Source organism: Pleuronectes platessa, chromosome 21 (genome assembly GCF_947347685.1).
Source record: "Pleuronectes platessa chromosome 21, fPlePla1.1, whole genome shotgun sequence".
NCBI classification, from domain to species: domain Eukaryota; kingdom Metazoa; phylum Chordata; class Actinopteri; order Pleuronectiformes; family Pleuronectidae; genus Pleuronectes; species Pleuronectes platessa.
The window spans coordinates 13,248,549-13,270,629 of NC_070646.1; the positions used below are offsets into that span (position 1 = coordinate 13,248,549).

Below are 22,081 nucleotides of genomic sequence, written 5' to 3' on the forward strand. Positions count from 1 at the left end.
TAATAAGTAACATGCAATACTTAAGTGTAAAGATAATAAAATTAGGGTAAGTGATATAAAAAAATATAGAAAAATGTTAATGGAATCAAAACTAATATATAGAGTGTAAAAAACAATAAAAATGCATGCAGTGTGAGAAGGTAGTGGGTTGTGCATGGAGCATTGTATTTCTCAGACAGAAGGAATATTGCACTGTTGAGAGAGTTAAATCAGAGTTGAAGTGTAGTCCATAATGGGTGGGTATAGTTCTACTGGGAGCAGAGATGGCTGAACAGTCTTACAGCTGCAGGAAGGAACGACCTGCAATACCTCTCCTTCAGACACCTAGGGTGCAACACCTACCCCTCGCAGTAGTTCAGTCCGTCGCTGAACGAGCAGCCCAGTGCTGTGATTGGGTCCTGCCGGGGGTAGGACTGGTTGTCCATCAGAGAAGGCAGCATCACCATCATCCTCCTCTGTCCCGACATCTCCACTGGGTCAAGGGGGTATTTCCCAGGACTGAGCTGACCCTCCTAATCTAACATTCAACATAAATGCAAGGAAAGATAGATGGAATAGAAATACAGTCTAAACTGAATTTACACAGTGTGAGAACATGTACAGTGAAATAGATGCATGTTTAATTTCATGGGCGGAAATGCAGATTGTAAAGTTACAAGTAAAACCGGAAAAGATGAAGCTGTAAAAATTACAATAACAAAAGCAAATACACAGTATCCCTAAATCAAAATCAAAACAAATAAAAACAGTATAAATTTAAAAAATATTAAGGATGTGGATACCATTGTACATATATTTATTTTTCTAAAATCAAAAGCACTGGGCTAAACCTCGTCACAAGGTGTTTTTCTCAATTCAAACTCAAATATATTACAAAGAATACAGTACATAATAATCATGAGGACTTCTTATACAATCTCTAGAAGAGTGAGCGATTGGCAACAAGAGGAAAATATAGAATATACTGCGTAATTAAAAACAAATGCAAAACACACAAAAAAGAAAAGGTCAAAAATAAATAAAACACAAATCAGGATACTGATAAAGAGATTGTGCTTTTTAGGTTATGTCATTAAAATCCATTGGAAAAATAGGGGCTGTTTCCATAGCTCGACAACTGTGTAAGAAATTCAAATAGTTAAATTATTTTTCTTTCTGGCCTTCTTGTGGCCTGAACAAAATGGATGTGAGTCAAACGTGACACGCTTGTAATAAAGCACATGTGGCCCAAATATCCCAAAACGAATGTGGGCCTCTTTTGGCAAACATACAGTGCTCTTAGCAAGGTGTAATCAGGAAGCAAAACTAATGTGGTAAATGGTAATGGTAAATATGGCCCCAATAGCACAAAATAGATTCAGGCCACCTTTGGTTGACATGTGGTTTTTCTATAGCTTACCTATGGCCCAGATCTGGCAGATTGTGACATCATTCCATCACGTGATATACGGGCCAAAGCAATTTTGAAATTTGTATATGTTTTCATATTAAAGATCTGGATTATTTTTTATGAACACAAGTCAATCAGTCCTGGAAAGCGGACAAGTTTATGTAAAAAGCAATGAAAAAAAGAGATGTTTCAATAATTGAAATACATTGACTTGTCAAAAGGATCCGTGAACTGAGTCCGCCATCCAGACAACACCCTGCTGCGCCTCTCCGCCAGCTACGGCAAGCGAGGAGGGTGTGTTCCCTTTAAATGTTTCCGGGTTGATGTGCATCAGTGTCAACATTCTAACAGAGGCCGAGCGCTGCCGCGGAGCGACAACCATGTCGGAGCAGGAGTCTCTGAGGTGCTCCAGCGCCAGGAACCGTGGAGGCGTCCAGAGGGTCGAGGGGAAACTGAGAGCCAGTGTGGAGAAGGGGGATTACTACGAAGCACACCAGATGTACAGGACTTTATTTTTTAGGTAAGACACCGCTTCGTAGCTGCAGCAGTTTTTGGCTTTGGGGCCTGTCGGTTCAAGAGCCCTCTGTCAACCCTGCTGCCCCACCTGCACGGCTGGGATTGGTCGACTCTCGCCACGGACCCACCCACTCGTGTTGTTCCGCCTGTTTGTTTGCGCAGCTGAGCTGTCAATCTTACCACGGCTAGTTAGCTAGCTACGTGATTAGCCAAAAATGCTGCGGCTAGTTAGCTAGCTACGTGTTTAGCAACCTACCTCTAGCCAGCAGAGGTATTCGGGCTGCTGAGTTGAGACTGACACACGCTGTATGTGTGGGTGGGACGAAGACATTTCACGTGTAACCGAATAAATTGGACCAACTGTTTAAATTAACCACCGTAGAGTCTGTTTAACGTGTTCGTAGAAGCTGTCCATCTGCGTTAGCATGTAGCCACATTGCCACACTGCACCGTCGCAGTATGGGCTGTGGTGTGTCTTATATGTTTATCTTCTGTTAACATTTTTAATAGAGAAATTACCACTGGTTAATTTGACTGATTCGGAGACATGTCTTTCTAGAGCTGGTCGGTCTTCCATCTGTTTTTAAGTAGGGACATTCACACTCGTGAAGTGGATCGGATCCTATATGGTTGGATCAGTAACAGAAGTTGACGCTGTCAGCGCAATGGATACATGAACTGGTTGTCTACCTGCCTCCAGCATAGTTTTAATTAAATCAATCAAATTTAAAATCAAGCCTTCTCTCTACCTTCAGCACGATCACAGCTTTCTTCCTTCTCATCACTAAAAGCCACAATAGCAACAATGCAATGTATTTATATCTGAATACCTGTTTGTCATTTTAAATACCGCAGGTGGTCTTCACAAAAGTTTTCACTTTGATTGCTTCTTATCTCAAACTTACAGCAGTGTGTGTGTATGCGTGCGTGTGTGTGTTATCTTTCATCAGCAGTGTTGAGTAATGCAAGGGAAGCTTGTGACTGCTCAAACAGATATTATCGTATAATGCTGTCATTTCTGTCTTCCATCAGGTACATGTCACAGGCTAAACATGCTGAGGCCAGGGAGTTGATGTACAATGGCGCTCTACTTTTCTTCAGCTATAACCAGGTACATGCATACACAAGATTTCTTCTCAAAACTCACGGTGTTAGAATCCATCTTTGTTGGGAGACTGTATTCATCGTTCCCTTTTGTTTAAGTTTAACATAGGAGTAGTAACTGCATAGAAGAACAGACGTTTACATTTTGTATGGAATTAATCTTCCCCATGATAACAGGATATTACTTATCAAGCGATATATAAACTGCAGTTTGAGAGTATTTACCCTTATTGTGTTGATAAATGCAAGAAAACGATCAGACTTTTGTGGACATGTTGAAGTAGCCAGGATATGTACATGCAGCCTAATTGTGTGTTCAATTCATTATCAGTCAGTTGTCTAGTGAATTCACAATTCAACCATATTATTCTGGTCCTGAATATTCCTATGCAGTTAAAAGAAATCTGTTATGTTCTCGTTTGTAGCAAAACAGTGCAGCAGATCTGTCCATGCTGGTACTGGAAGTGTTGGAGAAATCTGAGACAAAAGTCGAAGAGGAAATATTAGGTGAGTGGTTACCTTGAACCCTATGAAAATAATGAATGTACAAAACTACCTGCGCTGACGTTTACTGTTCTAGTTTTGTGAGTGTGAAAGAGAGGATAGCTGCAGGCTATGATGATCTTTATTATGTGCCGTCCTTTTGATTGTGAAAAAGAGACTCCCTAACATGAGCTGTGTTACTGTACTATTCTAACAAATACATACAGTATTTCACAGCAAGATGTAATGTAATAATTTCAAATCACAAATACAGAGCACTTAAATTGCCAATTTTCAAAGGTGATTTAAATCAACACTGAAAGAGTTCAGAACATAAAGCAAAGTACAAATAAGGAAGAAATCTCATGGCGAATTAGCCTCTGATAGCAAAGACCGATATTTTGGGGCTCCTTGTGTAGAGAGTGGATATCTGAGCCAAGTCTTCTGTTCGCCATACACTGGTCACAGTCTGACTAGTTTCTTTATCATGCAAGTGGAAAGTTTCTCCAAACAAAACAGAAACCGTGAACTAGAAATGGTCACCAGAAGGCTTCCGGGGTCAAAATCTCATCTTCAGAATCTGCTTAATCACATGTAAAATCTGTATATAGAGATTGATAAGAAATTTAACTTTTGTAGACTAAATTATGCTTTTCAAGACAATTGTGATCAGGCAAATATTAAAAAGAGTAGATGCATTATAAAGTGCATACTGATCAATATGTATATAGCCACCAATGTTGTGTCATTCCGAGAAGCTGGCCTTTCTCGGAGGACAGCACAATAGGTCTTTTGAACTAGAAATGCTATTTTCTGATGTTATTTGCTTGTTTGTTTTCTAATCAGAAAGCCTGGCTAAGCTGTTCAGCCGGACGGACCCGAACTCTCCGGAGAGAGTCGCGTTTGTGTCCAGAGCCTTGAAATGGTCCACAGGAGGCTCCGGCAAGTTGGGTCACCCAAAGCTACACCAGTTGCTAGCTGTCACCTTGTGGAAAGGTAATGGGTTGAACATTTGGTTTATAAACTGTAGAGGATAAAGAAGCTTTTTTTCAGACATGCACTGAAGTCCGGACATTTTTTGAAAATTTCCAGAGGGGCTGCATGTGAGAACGCATATGTCTGAGTCAGAGGCTCCAGATATTTCCTGGAACTATTCCTGCCAGTAAAGCCCATGTGACAATACAGCAGGAAAATTCGTAAGTGGGCGTGTTCATGATGTTTCTAACGTGCAACGGATGGGAAACTGAAAGAATACAAATACCATATTTCGACTTTTTGGTTGATTTTGTGGTTACGTCCAAATGTTTGTAGTATTGTTGTCAGAGCATACATAAAGCATTACTTCTATTTCAGAAAACAGTGCAATATAAAAGTGCTTTTCACAAGTTATGATTAACATCAAATGAAAATGTAAACCCATCAGTCATCACCTGCCTCTATTCTGTGTTCTGAGCATCATGATTCTTGTCAAAACACATCACGATAGGCCCCCCATCTTCTTTCTCAGCATCAGGCTTTTGGGTCTCCTTCAATAATGTCCTTGTTTCCCTTTTCCGAGAGTGAGTTAAAAGTTAAAACATAGAAATATCTTTTGTTTTCAGAGCAAAACTACAGTGAGTCACGTTACCACTTCCTGCATTCCTCTGACAGCGAGGGCTGCGCACAGATGCTGGTGGAGTATTCGTCGTCCCGAGGCTTCCGCAGCGAGGTGGACATGTTTGTAGTGCAGGCCGTCCTACAGTACGTACAAAGATGGCAGCCATCACACTGTAAAAAATAGGGTTTAAAATATCTCTACTTCCAAACTATCAAATAGTACAGCTGTAGTTTGTAATGTAAATGTTATACAGACTTGTTATTAGATTCAAAGTTCAGTTTATAAATTCAGAACATGTGTCACCCTCTTTCATGTTTTCTGTCCCATCAACTAATTTCTACCGTATTGTCTGTACCTTTTCTATTTCTATACTTCTTGCTCCCAACCCCCAGGTTCCTCTGCTTAAAGAACAAAAGCGGTGCATCTGTGGTGTTTAGCACATACACAGAGAAACACCCGTCCATAGAGAGGGGCCCTCCCTTCGTCCAGCCTCTACTAAACTTTATCTGGTTTCTGCTGCTGGCAGTGGATGGGTGAGGAAAACAATGTTCCAGTTACTGCTTAAAAATCTCTATAAATCAGTCAACGGTTTGTGTTTAATAAACGGATTAAGATAATAATTGGCAGTATTAAACATTTTTCTTCTGTCTCTCAGGGGTAAATTAACAGTTTTCACAGTGTTATGTGAACAATATCAACCTTCCCTGAAGAGGGACCCCATGTATAATGAGGTGAGTGTAAAGCTAAGTTGTTCTTTTACCATTTCACCCATTAGTCATGAATTAAAGGAGCTAGTCTAATGTGTGTTATTTGTGTATGTTTGAGATGTTTTTCCCGTAATCCTGCTAATAGATATCAATGAAAATGTAACCTCCTTGCTGGAGGTAATTTATGTAAAATCAGGTTCATGGAAACCCACCTAATGTCACCATGAACTATTTCAGTCCATGTAAACAAAGTCTCCATGTCTCTCTGTCCTCCTCTTCCTCTGGACGTCTTCCTGTCTCCTCAGTATCTCGACAGAATAGGACAGCTTTTCTTTGGCGTTCCACCCAAACAGTCTCCATCATACGGCGGACTGCTAGGTGAGTGGACTGAGGCTTTGCTCATTCGAGCAGATTTCAAAGGATGCTCTTTACATATGCGCTTCTCTTTTGATATTTTGGTAAATAAGCTCATGCGCTATCTTGTCGAGGGTTGGATGGAAGAATGACACCACTCATGTCTGTGACGTAAATATGAATCTTAATATTGGCCACGTCCTGGGAGTTCATGTAGTCTCTTGATGCAAAGAGGTGAGAGAGCAGAGCAGCATGTCAGGAGGCCATGTGTGTTTGACTCGGTTGCTGCCGATGCAGGGCTCCAGGCTAACTTTTACATAGGTGAACCTAACTTTTTCATTTAGGTGCGTGTTCCCTCGTAACACGTTTTTGCACATATTTTCAAGTCAAGTAGACATGACGGATGTGTTTAACAGTCGGGTATCTCATTGTAGGTTAGGACAATGTGTCGCCAAAAAAGAAAAGAAACGGTTCTGCTCCCAGTGGCCAGCATAGTGCAAACCAAGGGCTGTGCACTGAACCCTGCAACCGGCACAATGCAAATGGCTTTCTATCTGAAAGGGCCTTTAGTGTGACCTGACAACTGGCCAACATGTAATCCTCAAAGTACTCAGTTACATTTAGGACCACATGGTATTAGACTGACAGGCAGATTGTAGCTGCTAGTTAAGCTAGGCTGGCTGTTTCCTGTCTTTATGCTGACCAACACATATTCCAAACAGATAAGGGAGTGGTTTCAATCTTCTCATCTAACTCCTTGATGAGCCTATAACTCCTTCGTCTCAGCACAAGGTCATATAACTTCTTTTTTTACGTGAGTGTGATGGTCACTGTATTGCCTCGTGCAGGAAACCTGCTGAACAGCCTGATGGGTTCGGGCGAGGACGATGACGGGGCTGAAGAAGCCCAGGAAGACAGCAGCCCCATAGAACTGGACTGAGCCTGCAGCCTGGGAGAAGAACAAGTGAACACAAAGAAAGAGGAAGAACACCCCCCCCTTCCCATCTATCGGCCCTCCCTACGTCACCTTGACAACAGGGATGGGGCGGTGCTTGGGTCTGTGTTTTCAGAGGCTTGCTGTTTCCAGGAAACCCATCGACCCCCTCCTCCCCCTCATCCCACCTATCCAGTCCCCAAAATCAGAATAAGAATCCGTTCACCCAAACATCTCCCTCACCACTGCCTGGACTGACGGCGCCAAACTGCAAACTCTTCCCAAGCTGTTCAGATTGTATTATTTTATTTTAATAATAATTTTGTTAGTCTGTCTTGTTCTTTAGGGTTAATCATTTTCAGCCAACAGATAACTCGCTGTTTCTCCCTGTGAAAACATTAGGAGAGGACAGCGTCCCATGTGACAGCTTTCATCACAATGTCAACTCGATCATTACCAGAGGGTTTACTCAACTAACTAATAATCTACAACTATTATGTTCGGTCGATCAGAGCCATGTTGTTAACTTAATTGTTAATCTCTTCTCTCAATTTATTCAAAGTTAATTTAAGAAATTGTTGCTGTAGTCGAGGCCGATTTTCAGTTTCTCGGCTTTATGAACAAAAAAAAAAAAACAGGAGCGCTCTGTGTAAAATCATTTTGCACCTTGAATGTCTACCAAACAAACCTTTTCGGCTCAGTGTCTTTATGGGTCATATTTTATTCAATTATAAACAGAGCTGTCTGTGTACAAGGAGCTCTAGGTCTCACTTTTTTTTTATGTGCACATGCTGAGCTCGTCCGCACTGTTCAAGAGAAATTGTGTCGGAAGATGCGTTTCTGGCCTCGGTACAGTCGGCAGATGTCTTGTATAAAATAATCCTGGCAGCGAGCTGCGTGAAGCACTTGGTGATCATGAGGTGAGAGGAGAAAAATGAGACACTGAAAAATCCGTCTGTTAAGAGTGAATTTTGCTTTGCGTGTTTATAAAAAGCTGATATTTAAATCTGCTGCATACCCGCCCGTTTCTGGCTTTTTCAGTTCTCCCTTTTTTTAACCAGTTCCTCTCAGAGGTGAAGCGACGGTCTGTCTTCAGTTCAGTTCGTGAACGACAAATAGCTGCTGTTTATCAGTGTTACCTTCATCGACCCTCGGAGAGCTCACACTACACCACTTGTTCCCTTCGGCTTTCTTTGCCCTCATCATCCAGTCTTCAGCTTTGTTTGTCCGCGTAGTGACGTTTGATCAGCCCAGGTCTGGTCAGTTTGCTATTTTTTAGGATAAAAAAACTTAATTGTGCTCCAGATAATCTAGAGCCGTCAAACCCCCACGTGAAGTCAACATCTTTATTAAAAACTCGGAATGTCCACAGGTCTTCCAATGTCAAGTAGTTTTTATTTACTTGTGTTATTATCTGTTTGGGAGTTAGAAATGGCTGATATTAAATAATGAAAAATTGGCATGAGTCACTCGAGCACAATTTGAATATTAACAACTAAAATAATTCAATATATTTTTATTATTTAAAGATTGGCTAAAGGTGGTGTTCTTATAGCTGAAGTACTTTATTGTGATAATTCGATGCTTAAAATTTGTCAATGGGTAATTTCAATATTTGACTAAATAATTTCAGATTATCTAAATTTCCCATTTAGTTCTTCCATACAGGACTGGCTGGCTCAATGTCTCAGTACTACAGACAGACTCATAGAATGTTGTTGAGATTCTGTGATTGTTTCCATCAAATGTTGAAAATACAACGAAAAGACGAGTGATGTGGTTGCAGTCAACAGAGATCGAAAACAGAAAAATCTCATTCTTAACCTAAACAATGATTAAAAAATAACCTTATGTTAAATAAAACTTATTTCTGGTGACCAGCGCCTCCCGCAGGCTTCTGTTGCACCGCTGAGGTCGAGCATCCAAAGAGGAAACTCAGGGCGAAACTGACTTTCAGGCTCCTCACTACGTTTTCCAAAGAGCTCACTAATCACAAAACATGCTCCAGTTCCCATATTACATGTTTCTGTTCAGTGTCACTGTCATAGCTTTTAGTTCAAATTTTATGTTTGTTTAACGAACCTGAAAGTCAGTTCTGTCACGATTTCCCTCCAATCACCTGGCAGTAGAGAAAAGTGTGTGACCAAAGGCCTACTCTGTGTGTTTGTGTGTGTGTCAATGAACAACATCGCAGCATTTGTATTTGAGTTTTTTGTCTTTGAGAACTAAAGGGGAGTGTTTGCCTTTTCAATGATTCACTAACTGAATAAACTACAACTGAGAAGAGTTTCAGAATGTTTCAAAACAAATGGTTTCCTGTCTTTTTTGGATTCATACACAAAATTTAAATACAAACAGAATTTAAGTTTATTTCTACAAACACATGAAGTAAACATGTTAAAATACTATAATTAAAGCAATATTATTACATTCCTGTATATTTTGTATCCATGAAGACAGGGGTTTAGTTGTACATGATTTTCTGCTCAGGAGTAGTTGCAGGTAAAACAAAGTAAATCTTCACTGCAAAAATGTGCAAAGATTATCTTAACCGAGTCGCTCATCTATGAAACTTTGTTTTCATCCACTGAAGTCCGGTTATTTTCCTGAAATAGTCCTGCAGGGTTGTGTGGGAGAGAATGCAAATGTCTTAATTCAGCTGCTCTGGAACCTTTCCTGCCAGCCAGCCTCGCAAAATGTCCGGAGTAAGTCAGAGTGACCCCATGTGAGGAGACAGCAGAAACATTTGCTCGTTGATGACGTATGTAACAGGACGGACGTGAAACTGTTAAGATCTCAGGATGGAAAAGAGGAGCCACCCATCTTTCTAGACTTGATGTCTGAATACAGCTTCAAAGAATAACATTTTTCTTCTCCATTCACAAATTCAAAATCCTAAAGACATGTCTTTGTTCTTTGTGCTTCTTGTTATCTTTTTATTTACACAACCTCGATGTGGGGACATGTGGGAAACGTTTTAGTAAATACATGATGTGGGCGTTCAGGTGCGGGACTGCAGTGTGAGCCTCTGGACTGTGTCTGACAGGTGAGCCATGTCGGGCTGCTGAGCCTGGTGTTTGATGGACTCCAGAGTCCGCACCTGGAGCAAGAGACGGAAGACAGTGAGGCTGCATTATTATTATTTCATTTAAAAAAGGCCGAAATCAAAAAGTAACAGTGACATGGCTGAAAACAGGAGAGTGCACTCTGGTCAAGGGAGAGCCGGGTTTGATGGGTTTGCCGCGTGGATGTGCACTCACCGAGATGCGAGTCTCACAGCATCCATGTTTGTGGCTGAGGTTCCACAGGTTGATGGTGAGCTGGCTCAGCTTGTTGTTCCTCAGGTCGCCGTGAGCCAACAGGACAGCGAACAGAGAGAGGGCGATGGTGCCTTGACGCCGTGCGTTCTGCTGCAAAGGACATTAAGGGAGGAACATAAATGAGGGAAACCCTACAGCAGAGGGCAGACACTGAAGTGACTGTATAACTGAACGCTACAAAAACGTTGCTTCTTTGCGTCTGTCCGCACCTCGTCACGACCCAGAGTCTTCAGATGATCCAGGATCTGTCCGATCAGGGTCTCACACAGCTTGTTGATTTCTGAGAGAAACTTGGGGTCCCCCCCGTAGAGCGTCTCGTTGGAATCCACTGAGTCCAGGAGAGAGAAGGCGACGTTACAAGTGGGCAGAGAAATCATTGATGGAAGCGCTCAGTCGCCTAAAATCCCAACCAGCTATAAACCACTACAACAAGATTTAAAAAGTACAGCCTCTATCCATGAAGCAGAATAGTTGAGGTGTCACATCACTTTGTATCTAAATTTAAACAGGAATGTGTCTGAATTTCTGGAAAACCTTGGATAGTGGGCACCAAAAATAAGGGATCATAGAAAAGTAAAGCTAAATCTGTCATCTTGAAAGAAAACATAACATCTAATGGTCCTCCAAGGTGAAGGATTGTTTTACTCAGCTGTGTGTGCATGTACCTTTGGGGACGGAGTAAAGGTAGGTTTCCTGGCTCATGGCGGCCAGCAGGGGCAGAGCGCTGATGTAAACCCGCACCTTGGCGTCGCTGTTGTCCTCCCAGGTGTAGTCCTGGACCATGTTGAGCAGACCTCGGACCAGGTAGAGCACGCCATGCTCAGGATGGTCCTGTAGACATCGAAAGGGACCGTATTGACAAACACACTCTCACAGACTTGTAAAACTGCAGGGGATCTGGGGGGAGATGAGCTTTTCTTCAATCTTAGGCAGACTGGAGAGGATGGAGTGTGTTACCGGGACAACCAGAAGCATGGCCAAGAAGTTGTTGATGAAGTCCAGCAGGAAGCTTTCGGAGGAGCGGAGTTTCCCATCCACGCTGATGGAGCGAGGGACCTCCGGGAGGATACTGACCGCGGCCTTCAGGAAGGCATCCGCTGAAGGAGAGGGAAGACGGTAGGAGGAAAGGGAGGTAAGCAAGGAGGACACAAAGGAGGAAAGAGGGGGGAAAAAAAAAGAGAGAGAGAGAGAGAGAGAGTGTTGGGAGCACAAAGAAAGAGATGGGAAAGTTGAAAGAAAGGAAGGAAGGAATAATGGAGAAAGGATATGCAGAAGAAAGGAAGGAAAAGAAGGGAAAGGAGCGAGAACAAAAGAAGAAAATATTAGGAAGGAAAGTAATTAGTTTAGTGACTTTTCACTTTCAGTTTAAAATGTGAAACCTGGCAGCGTGCTCACCCTGGGAGAGGCACTGATTGGCCAACGCAACCTGACCAGAGAGCAGATAGAGGCTGAGACGACTGAAGATGCTGCTGAGAGACGGGATGGTGATGAAACTGTAGGCAGCGCACGCCTGGAGGAGAAAGACAGAGAAACATGGTGATGGTGGTTCTATCCGTCCGTGTGGGAACATACGGTGGCCCCGTTGACTCACCCTGACGAACGCTGCTGTTTTGCGGGAGTGACTCCCCCTCATCACCCTCCTGGTCTCCATCGCCAGCTGGTTCACCGTCTGGGAACGACAAGACCGGCTGAGCATCGAGCATATGTGATATCATACACTGACACACACTGACACACACACTGATTTCTACTGACGTGAATGAGCTGCACCAGAACGGGCTCCAGGTTACAGAACGTGGCTCTGGCCTCCACGCAGAAACTCAACTGCTGCTCAAAATCACGGCCAAAAGACACCTGGAAAAACATGGAGGAAACAGATACAAATTATCAAAGGAGAAAACACACGTTTACTCATCAACAACCATTACATACATGACATTTTGTCATATAGATAGGATAGGAAATTAGAGGTCCTGTGTGTTGTTTTTTGGCGACACCTAGCGGTAAAGTTGCACATTGCATCAAGTCCTCATGATTCCCTCCTAATTACTACAGTGGCCAAGAGAAACTGGGGGGGAAAAACAAGCAAAACGCCCTCTGAGGAGCCAGTGTTTGTTTTGTCCCTTCTGGGTTACTGTAGAAACATGCAGGTGCAACATGGAGGACTTTCTGTAGAAATATAGGGCTATTGAAAAGAAATTGCATACTGGATGGTTAAAAGAACAGAAACAGAGAAAGATAATCAGTTCATAAGACACATGTTGACTAGTTGCATCCTTTTGACAGCCGACACACGTCGGAGGAGTCTCACCATGCGGATGAAGCCGATGATCAGAAGAGCCAAAGATCTTTTCTCATCCTCCGTAGTGAGAGCGCTGGAGGATAAAGAGCAGAAGGATGAGTGACTGATGATATATGCTGTGCAGACAATACTAGAAATCATGGAAATCATGAAAGAGTGGCATCATTGCTGAAAACATAAGCCATTCGTCCGAAGAAAACAAAATAGGTTTAACAAGCTAAATTACAAAAAAGAACCGATATTTTAAAGTTACTAATTCCAACCAGAATCATCTACACAAATACATTTAAGATAAGTCATTTTATATTTAAATTAAACAAACAAAATTAAGTTAAATTGTAATCGTACAGTGGCAAATAATATATATCCCCCCCAAAAAAAGTGAGCCCCCTACTTGACAGAGTCGTGCATGGTCTTGCAGATGTGCAGCATGGCGTTGAGGATGACCGGGTCTCTGGTGAGATCCACCTGCTGTCTGCGGGAGACAAACACACAGATGGAGACCAATTTAAAGCCCAGAACCTTTACTTCTATATTTCTCTCACGGAGCAAATACATCTAAGGATTTCAACAAACGTACTTGATGAAGACCTCCATGATGGATCTGCAGACCTCCACTCTCACACTGTCCTTCTGGAACATGTCCAGGAACGGCAGGAAGCGCTCCTGCAAAAAGAAAAAAGGGAAAAGGTTTAGAGCTGTGGCGCCATGAAGGGAAGTTTTTTGTCACGTTTAGCTCTCACGCTGATGCACTTTGAACTGGTGAATGCTCACCATGGAGAAGAGGACGGAGAAGTCCTGGAAACCGGGGAGGATCTTGGTGATCACCGACTGCAGCTACACGAACAGAACAAAACAAAACAGAGTCACTAAAGAGGCGGTGGCAGAACAGAACAGTCAATATTGTGTTAACCAATTCGATTCTGACCTGAGGATATGCGTCTTCGAACGCCCGGTCCGGGGTCATGTGTTTGATGATGTCAGCGAGGATGGTGTTGACCTCACGTTTCTATGAAAGAGACAAAGAGAGTTGTTGTTACATTTTTAATGATCAAGAAAAATGAAACACCTCATCCTGTCTGCTGTGTTTTACTCACTGTAAAGTGTCGGCAGGTGAACTCCACCCAGATTTCAGCACAGTTGACGTAATCCTGGAAAAAACACTTGTCGTCATAATCCAGAACCTTTTGCTTGAAATGACAATCTGTAGAGCTGCCTCGGTCTTACACGTACCTGAGGACTGCGGACTTTGGTGATGACCTTCCAGGCTTCGTTCAGGATCGTCAGCCTCTCCGATTCTGGAGGGTCGGCACAAGCCAGGGTGCGACCAAGGGATCCAAACAGCAGATGCTGGAGAAGAGACGATCATCACATATCATTGATTAGATTTCGAGCAGATTTAGATATCAACAGCAGGAGAAACTGCAAATTAACCCAACGTAAGTGTATGTGTCCTCTGACCTTTGGGAAGCCGGCCTCATCGCAGTCTTTGATCATCCCGATGAAGTCGGTGGCTCTGGCTGCAACAAACTCCGGCCTGAATGCCCTCATAACTGAATTCAGCAGCAAGGCACTGTGGGAAACGGGAAGGCATTATATTTCCTGTTAAAAGCTCTACTCTTGTTTTCTACCACCAACCACTTAAAACCTGAAAACAACCTGAGACCACCTTGCCATTAACACATTGTTAATTGTAGCACTCAATCTGACACCAACAGGACAAAACTCAACAAGTGAAAGTCAGCTCATTGTTATTATGTCGTTAAAAACACTCACTTGTTTCCTACTTTCTTGCATCTCTCCATCATCTCTGTTAGCAGAGGCTGAAATGGAAACAAAAGCTGCATCACTGCGTCGAAAACTGTCAACAACTCTTTTTTTGTTACAATATCTTTCACTTTTAAAAATTACAGCAATGTGTGTGTGCGTACATCTGGAGCTCGGTGGGCGATGCACTGCAAGATCCAGCTGATGGCGGGCGAGTAGAGCGTCAGGTACTCGGGCACCTCCACCCTCTGCATCGCCAGCTGGTTCCGCACGATGTCGCCGCTGATCTGGCGGAAGGTCCCAAGCAGGTCGAAGAAGTTGCGGTTCAAGCTGTCTTTCAAATGCGGGGCCACCTCCATGCCCACCTGGAGAAAGAAAGCACCGTGAGCCCTTTATCCCTGTGATCGGTTATATCATGCGGGCTACCTTGATTTACAGTAACAGAACCAGACTGTTTACCAGGCTGAGGTAGATACAGACAGAAAAAAACAAAGGGAAATGCCAGATGATTGAGAAATATAGAGCACATGAAAAACTTCTCACCCTGCAGAGGTATGCTCTGGTATACGCGGCCACCAAAGGGTCTCCGATCCCTCTGACCATGGCCGTCAACCGAGGGAGCGTCTCCTGAATGCCACTGTGAAGAGAGGAGGAGCACCGTGCAGCATAATGACAAAACTGCTGTTAGTTGTCTTAGAAAAAAAACACTTTAAGCTAAAAGGAGATTTGCTTCATACATTACAAATGCATGTTAATAATTTAAGCCTTTTACTTCAAATAAAATCCCAAACTTTTAGCAGAAACCAAATATCGAATTATGCACGCAATGATAAAAAAGAGATCCTGAACAGTTATTCAATTGTATACAAAGAAAAATATTTCAGGGACTTTCTAAACCCACATCAATGTTAACATAACATTTATAAGTTACGAATATATAATTAATATTAGGAAAAACGGTTTTCAACGGTAAAAGTAAAGTTCGTCTGAAGATATGAGGAGAAATCAAACGTACGATTTGTTGAGGAAGCGGTTGCACTTGAGAATGGCAGCCTCGACGTATCTGTTCATGGAAGTTAAAGACTGAAAAAACAAGTGGATGATCAAAGTATGTGTCCATTTATAAAACCAGGAAAACCTGATTAAAAAAAATTCTACATATGCTCCAAAAAGACAATGTAGGGTTCCAATGTTTACTACAATATTTTTACTGAAAATAATATTTGGCCGATAAGTTCAACTGAAAACAGGCCTGGGATCAGTCCTGATGACCTGACAGCAGATATTATCTGTAAAGCCGTGGTACAGGATACAATCTGGGCAGCAGCTCCCTGATGGAGGCGATCTTGAAGAACCAGTTGAGGCACGTCTCTTTAGCCGTGTCGTGCACATCATCCACCGTGAACGAGTCTGAGGAGGGAGAACACAGAGTGACACACACACACACACACACGAATCTGAGGCAGTGTCACCTCAAAAAAGTCACAAGTCGATGTGTTGATAAAATGTGTGAAAAACTAATTCAGGAGTTCATGTGTAAAAACAGCTTGTTCCCCCCAGAAATAAAACAGGATGTAGATATATGATCCTTACCTGGCAACGGTTGTGGCTCAGAACACATGCTCCAGATTCTATCATACACTAGCTGACCTGAAAACAGGCAGGAATATACTTAAAAAAACGTGCACATTGTTTTTTAAAGACGTAAACTAAGGGAAACGTGGCTTCTTAACTCACCAAAGGTGTCAAGGATATCGGTGATGAGGACAAACTTGCTGGGGTAGAACTGGATCACTGAGGTGTCAGACAAAAGCTTGGAGCACTGGACACAGATCCCACAAGGTAAATAAGAGAAAAACTGTTAATATTAAAACAGCGTTGATCAAACATTCACTTCACGTCTGAGGTTTTTTCCACCGAGTCACCTGAATGACAATCTTCAGGGCTTTGACCTTCTGGTCGGAGGCCCACGCCTCCTTCAGGGACTGGTTCAGCTCCTCGATGCGGTTGGCATAATCCTGCTGGGAGAGGTTCAGCAGCTCTCTCTGGGAACCCTGAACAAATTATACACACATCAACAAGAAGGTCCAAATTTCACTCTGCTCAGCTAAAATAATATTTACCTCAATGAAAATGTATTGTGCTAATTGGAATTTTGCTACTTATTCAAGCACTACCGGGGGGGGTTCTCCAATGATATTAGAAAATGTCAACGTCACATACCCACTGGCTTACTATGAATTTTTTAATATCCCTTTGCATTCTCATATAAAAGGTCTTCTGGAAAATATCCAGGCTTGAGTGCATGTCTGAAAGCAGCTTTGGAGTATTACTTGCCCACATGAATATTGACAGACACTTACCTCTTCCAGATCATCCAGTTCCTCCAGGCGAGTGCGGACTTTCTCTGAAACAGCTGAGGTTCCTGGACTGGGAGCTTTTCCTACAGAAACCACAGGAGGAATTTGTCAGATTTTACACAATAAAAGTAAAAATAAATGTTTTTTTTAAAGGTATTTAAAGCCATTTCAATGGATTTTGTTTACTCCTTGAAAATATGGTGAAACAGTATCATTCATTCAGAGCTGTCCACCTGATGAAACTAAGTCTAATACTCACTCTCTGGCTCAGTGTTCTGCAGACCCTGAATATTTATAAATATAAATATTGAAATATTTGGTTCTTTAGCCGCTAAATGTTAACCAGCTATCTGCCAACTATGCCTGTGGACTGTTTTCAGACTGGGCAAGTAGCATATAGTCGGTTTACCTGAACGGTTTTACGTAAAAAACAAGGAAGCTGTGAGGGTGAAAAACAAAGTTGCTGAAAGACACAAAAAATCTCCATAGAGCCGAGAGACACCGCAGATTTCGGTGATAGTTATCAGCCATTATGACCTGGTTAATGGTTTACAATATAAACATAAATCTGAAACATTTAATTGAGCATTTATGTGTACATTTTACATTAAAAAAATCTTTATCTTCCTAAGCTCTAAATACTTGGTGGTATTTGTGTCCTTATTTATCAATTATTATAATTTTATGGTCAACGTGTAAAATATTAAGTCTCAGTTACATTTCTTTTACCATATGGGTTGCTGACAACATCTTCAGATTCCTTGCCAAATTTCATTATGCATACATATCGGCAGATGTATTGGTGTCAGAAATTTTCTTACTCAGGAATATCTGTATCAAAATCAGCTCCCAAAAATAAATATAACAATTATAGCAGATTTGTAGTTTTCCTCCATTGGTGATGCATAGGTTGATAAACTGTATAGGTTATTGCTCTAATCTTAACCAACAAGTCACCTTATAAAACACTGATATAGCCTCAGATATAGGTAAATTTAAATAATGAATGGAAATACAGGTCTTACCTCTGTCGGAGCCCATGAAAAGATTCTATGGAGACAAACAAACAAGTCAGATTTCCATCCACTAAAAGGAAGCTGTAGTTCAGTCACTGGTAGAATGTGTTGCAATGGAGAGCGACTCACGATGGAGAGTTTTTCGGTGGTGGTGAACCGGGCCAGGATGTCTCCCCGCTTCGATGACCAGGGCTCAAAGTCTGGTCCCACGGCCTCTTCATCCTTCTCCCTCCTCTTCCTTCCAAGGTCCTGGAAGCAGAACACCTCAGCGAATAAAACAATGTCTTTACTTTTGAATTGTCGTAAGCTTCTGAGGGTTGATAGAGATTGTATTGATAATAAAGCTTCCAATAGTACATGTTCATGTGCTGTTTTCTGTTATCAGTCAGTGTGTCTGCAGTATGAACTGACCCCTGTGGAGGCGCTGTGTGAAATAGCTGGAGTCTCAACGGATGAGGCTGCTGCGAACATGGACAAGGGGTCAGTCCCATCCAGCATGGAGCTTAGGGGGTCCGGGGGAACTGAGGAAGAGGAGGAGGAAGTGGAGGAGGTGCTTCCTTTACGAGCCCCACGGCGGGTCTTTGTATCAGTCACCTGCGACCAGAGGAGAGGGTCAGGACAGAACTGTTACTGAAGACCAGACAAGTTTGAGCTTATTTCATATAAATTACAGCAGAGTTAGCTTGGTTCAGTTCATTAATTCTGCTATAAAAATGAACTTGCAGACTTCAAACTCTTACAAAGTTCGGTCAATGTGTCAAACTAATTCAGCTAACTTCTGTCAAATAACAAAACACAATGTGTTAAACTATGCAGAGGGATGAAGCTAAAGAGATGGAGAACCGGGATAAAGAGAGAAAGGGAGGTTTATGGTGCTGTGCTGTGACAAAGATGTTTCTGGTGATGATGTGGCTGAACAGCAGGAGGAGGCTGATACCATTATGGGCTTGATGGGATGGTAGTCTCCCAACTCAACCAGAGCCGCCTCAGGACGACACTTCTGCAGCTCCGCCTCATAGCTGCGCCCGCGGGAGCGCCTGGTTACACAGCGGATTGAGAGAAGACACAGAATAAAGTTAAGCTGCTTCTACTGACACCCTGCCACACTAGTCTCAACACTCATTGATGAAGCAGCTGCAGAAAACAAACTGTTGATGTTAAATCTCTCTTCTGTCTTTACAAGCAGTGATGAAGTTTTACGGCTACACAATAAAACAATATCAATAATTATTATACAGTGCGGAGATATAATAAATAATTTATCTATAAAACGTTTTGCTGTCTGTCCTTCTTTGCTCATTAAGAATAGATTAAAACTGCAACTTTCACTCAGGAGCAAAAACTTTAAAGTGAAAACTAATAATAATGTGACATTTATCTTGATATGATTGATACAACATCTATTCAACATCGCGTGGGAGTCGGGTACAGTGCCAAAGGAGTGGCAAACCGGGGTGGTGGTTCCCCTGTTCAAAAAGGGGGACCAGAGAGTGTGTGCCAATTACCGGGGTATCACACTTCTCAGCCTCCCTGGTAAAGTCTACTCCAAGGTGCTGGAAAGGAGGGTTCGGCCGATCGTCGAACCTCAGATTGAAGAGGAACAATGCGGTTTTCGCCCCGGACGTGGAACTACGGACCAGCTCTTCACTCTCGCAAGGATCCTGGAGGGGGCCTGGGAGTATGCCCATCCGGTCTACATGTGTTTTGTGGATCTGGAGAAGGCGTATGACCGGGTCCCCCGGGAGAAACTGTGGGAGGTGCTGCGGGAGTATGGGGTAAGGGGGTCTATCCTCAGGGCCATCCAATCCCTGTACTCCCAAAGCGAGAGCTGTGTTCGCGTCCTCGGCAGCCAGTCAGTTTCGTTCTCAGTGGGAGCTGGTCTCCGCCAGGGCTGCGCCTTGTCACCAATCCTGTTTGTGATATACATGGACAGGATATCGAGGCGTAGTCGTGGTGGGGAGGGGTTGCAGTTCGGTGGTCTGAGGATCTCGTCACTGCTTTTTGCAGATGACGTGGTCCTCATTGGATCATCGGCCTGTGACCTTCAGCACTCACTGGATCGGCTGGCGGCCGAGTGTGAAGCGGCTGGGATGAGGATCAGCACCGCTAAATCTGAGGCCATGACTCTTAGCAGGAAACCGATGGATTGCTTACTCCGGGTAGGAAATGAGTCCTTAGCCCAAGTGAAGGAGTTCAAGTACCTCGGGGTCTTGTTCGCGAGTGAGGGTACTATGGAGCGTGAGATTGGCCAGAGAATCGGAGCAGCGGGGGCGGTATTGCGTTCGCTTTACCGCACCGTTGTAACGAAAAGAGAGCTGAGCCGGAAAGGCAAAGCTCTCGATCTACCGGTCGATCTTCGTTCCTATCCTCACCTATGGTCATGAGGGCTGGGTGATGACCGAAAGGACGAGATCGCGGGTACAAGCGGCCGAGATGAGTTTTCTCAGAAGGGTGGCTGGCGTCTCCCTTAGGGATAGGGTGAGAAGCTCAGTCATCCGTGAGGAACTCGGATTAGAGCCGCTGCTCCTTTACTTAGAAAGGAGTCAGCTGAGGTGGTTCGGGCATCTGGTAAGGATGCCCACTGGGCGCCTTCCTTGGGAGGTGTTTCAGGCACGTCCAGTGGGGAGGAGACCTCGGGGAAGACCCAGGACTAGGTGGAGAGATTATATCTCAACACTGGCCTGGGAACGCCTCGGGATCCCCCCGTCAGAGTTGGTCAATGTGGCCCGGGAAAGGGAAGTCTGGGGCCCCCTGCTTGAGCTGCTCCCCCCGCGACCCGACCCCGGATAAGCGGACGAAAATGAGATGAGATGAGATGATTGATACAATTATTTACGCGATAAAACATTAGAAAAGTTGAAAATGTGAAAATGTCACATCACATCACTATCTTAGAGGAAAAAGGGAAATATCACCAAACAATAAAATATTCCTTTCACAAGATCAGCAAGTTCTGACCTCAAGAGCCTAGAACTAGAACTCAGATTAATAACTCAGATTTACCTTAACGTAAAATAAACAATAAAATTACACTTACGGTGACAATTATCTATATTGTCTGACATGGACATTTTTCATCATTGTATTTTTTTAGGTCATATCGCTCAGTCATAAAGTGTGCAGTGAAAAAGGTATCCAGCTGTGACCGTAGGATCTAAATTACAGCTCATGACAGAAAAAAAAAAGTCTCATCCACATATAAATGTAGCGGATATTGTGATCCTTATTTCATAGAGAAATTATTTGAGTTTTTTAATTATTGATATTGTTCTATAGCCCAGCCTTACTCTGGACCATCACGAGTTACCCAGTTTAAGATCGATAGAGTACATGTAAATGGTCTGTATTTATATGGCACTAATCTAGACTTGATGACCACTCACAAGTACACACACACACACACACACACACACACACACACACACACACACACACACACACACACACACACACACACACACACACACACACACACACACACACACCTTCTATCTATCTATCTATCTAAGTTGAGCAGTAAGGATGTTGAACATGATCTAAGTATTTCATACATTGACATTGGAATCTAAACCACCTCATCACCTTGTCAAACCCACATGGTCTGTGCTGAACCACAGCTAAACTGCAGAGGAGGGGGTTTGGTGAAAGGCCACAGACACAGTACTGATGCATTTAAGTAGTAATCAGATGTTGAAAAGCTGCTAAAACAACTGACATCTGATTTCTCAAGCTAAATCGCACGTAAGCTCGCGATGTGAGCACGTGCACCACACGTACAGTCTCTACATCTGCACAGTAGGAATAAATACATCGTTTAAGTCATTTCTGATGTAAATAAAGTGTTTTTAAAAGGAGAAACCAGCAGCTTACCACTGCACCGCGGCCATCTTTCTTCAGTCATATGACCCTCTTGGTACTTCCTGGTTCGGTTGGAAATTTCGGGAAAACGTTGTTTGTCTTTTTAAATGAGTGGTTTACTAAATATGTATCATTTCATATATAGAGCTGCTACTTCAAAAACACATTAAGATGCTACTTCTTTATGTAGAGCTACGACAGCCTGAGCTGAGAGACGTTTAAATGAACTGTCACAGAAGAATAAAACTCCCTTTCCCAGAACACACTGCGGGCTGCAAAGCGAGATGCCAGGAAAGAAGAATCATAGAGAAGAGGTGCCACTTGGGTACTATTTGTTATGGAGCCTTCCATTGTGCAACTAATAAATAACAAA

At 42.9% G+C, this 22,081-nt stretch overlaps 2 protein-coding genes across 2 annotated transcripts; one reads left to right on the plus strand and one right to left on the minus strand.

Moving 5' to 3' along the window:
• Positions 1–1,714: 1,714 nt before the first annotated feature.
• On the plus strand, positions 1,715–9,394 carry get4 (guided entry of tail-anchored proteins factor 4). The gene is made up of 9 exons (XM_053413311.1): positions 1,715–1,910; positions 2,939–3,017; positions 3,436–3,517; positions 4,340–4,489; positions 5,095–5,233; positions 5,483–5,623; positions 5,746–5,821; positions 6,103–6,175; positions 7,000–9,394. Exons 1-9 carry the CDS (start codon positions 1,771–1,773, stop codon positions 7,089–7,091), a joined length of 972 nt encoding a protein of 323 aa, XP_053269286.1. The 5' UTR covers positions 1,715–1,770; the 3' UTR covers positions 7,092–9,394.
• A 34-nt stretch (positions 9,395–9,428) lies between these two features.
• On the minus strand, positions 9,429–21,983 carry vps35l (VPS35 endosomal protein sorting factor like). Its single transcript, XM_053413303.1, has 30 exons — positions 21,721–21,983; positions 18,788–18,887; positions 18,262–18,444; positions 17,980–18,099; positions 17,860–17,884; positions 16,838–16,917; positions 16,400–16,528; positions 16,212–16,296; positions 16,068–16,124; positions 15,788–15,884; positions 15,490–15,537; positions 15,018–15,111; positions 14,639–14,839; positions 14,484–14,530; positions 14,169–14,280; positions 13,941–14,057; positions 13,805–13,858; positions 13,636–13,716; positions 13,482–13,544; positions 13,288–13,373; positions 13,102–13,182; positions 12,717–12,780; positions 12,161–12,259; positions 11,997–12,074; positions 11,801–11,915; positions 11,363–11,502; positions 11,071–11,236; positions 10,615–10,733; positions 10,346–10,495; positions 9,429–10,185 (listed from the first exon to the last, which is right to left on the minus strand). The coding sequence occupies exons 1-30, from the start codon at positions 21,735–21,737 to the stop codon at positions 10,087–10,089; spliced, it is 2,907 nt and encodes a 968-aa protein (XP_053269278.1). The 5' UTR covers positions 21,738–21,983; the 3' UTR covers positions 9,429–10,086.
• Between the last annotated feature and the right edge of the window lie 98 nt (positions 21,984–22,081).

Coding starts and splice junctions, on each gene's coding strand:
- get4 (XM_053413311.1), top strand. CDS start 1,771: ATGTCGGAGCAGGAGTCTCTGAGGTGCTCCAGCGCCAGGAACCGTGGA. Junction 4,490..5,094: donor AGCTGTCACCTTGTGGAAAG/GTAATGGGTTGA, acceptor TTTTGTTTTCAG/AGCAAAACTACAGTGAGTCA. Junction 6,176..6,999: donor ATCATACGGCGGACTGCTAG/GTGAGTGGACTG, acceptor TGCCTCGTGCAG/GAAACCTGCTGAACAGCCTG.
- vps35l (XM_053413303.1), bottom strand. Junction 17,885..17,979: donor CCACCGAAAAACTCTCCATC/GTGAGTCGCTCT, acceptor TTGTCTCCATAG/AATCTTTTCATGGGCTCCGA. Junction 14,531..14,638: donor TCGCCCACCGAGCTCCAGAT/GTACGCACACAC, acceptor TTTCCATTTCAG/CCTCTGCTAACAGAGATGAT.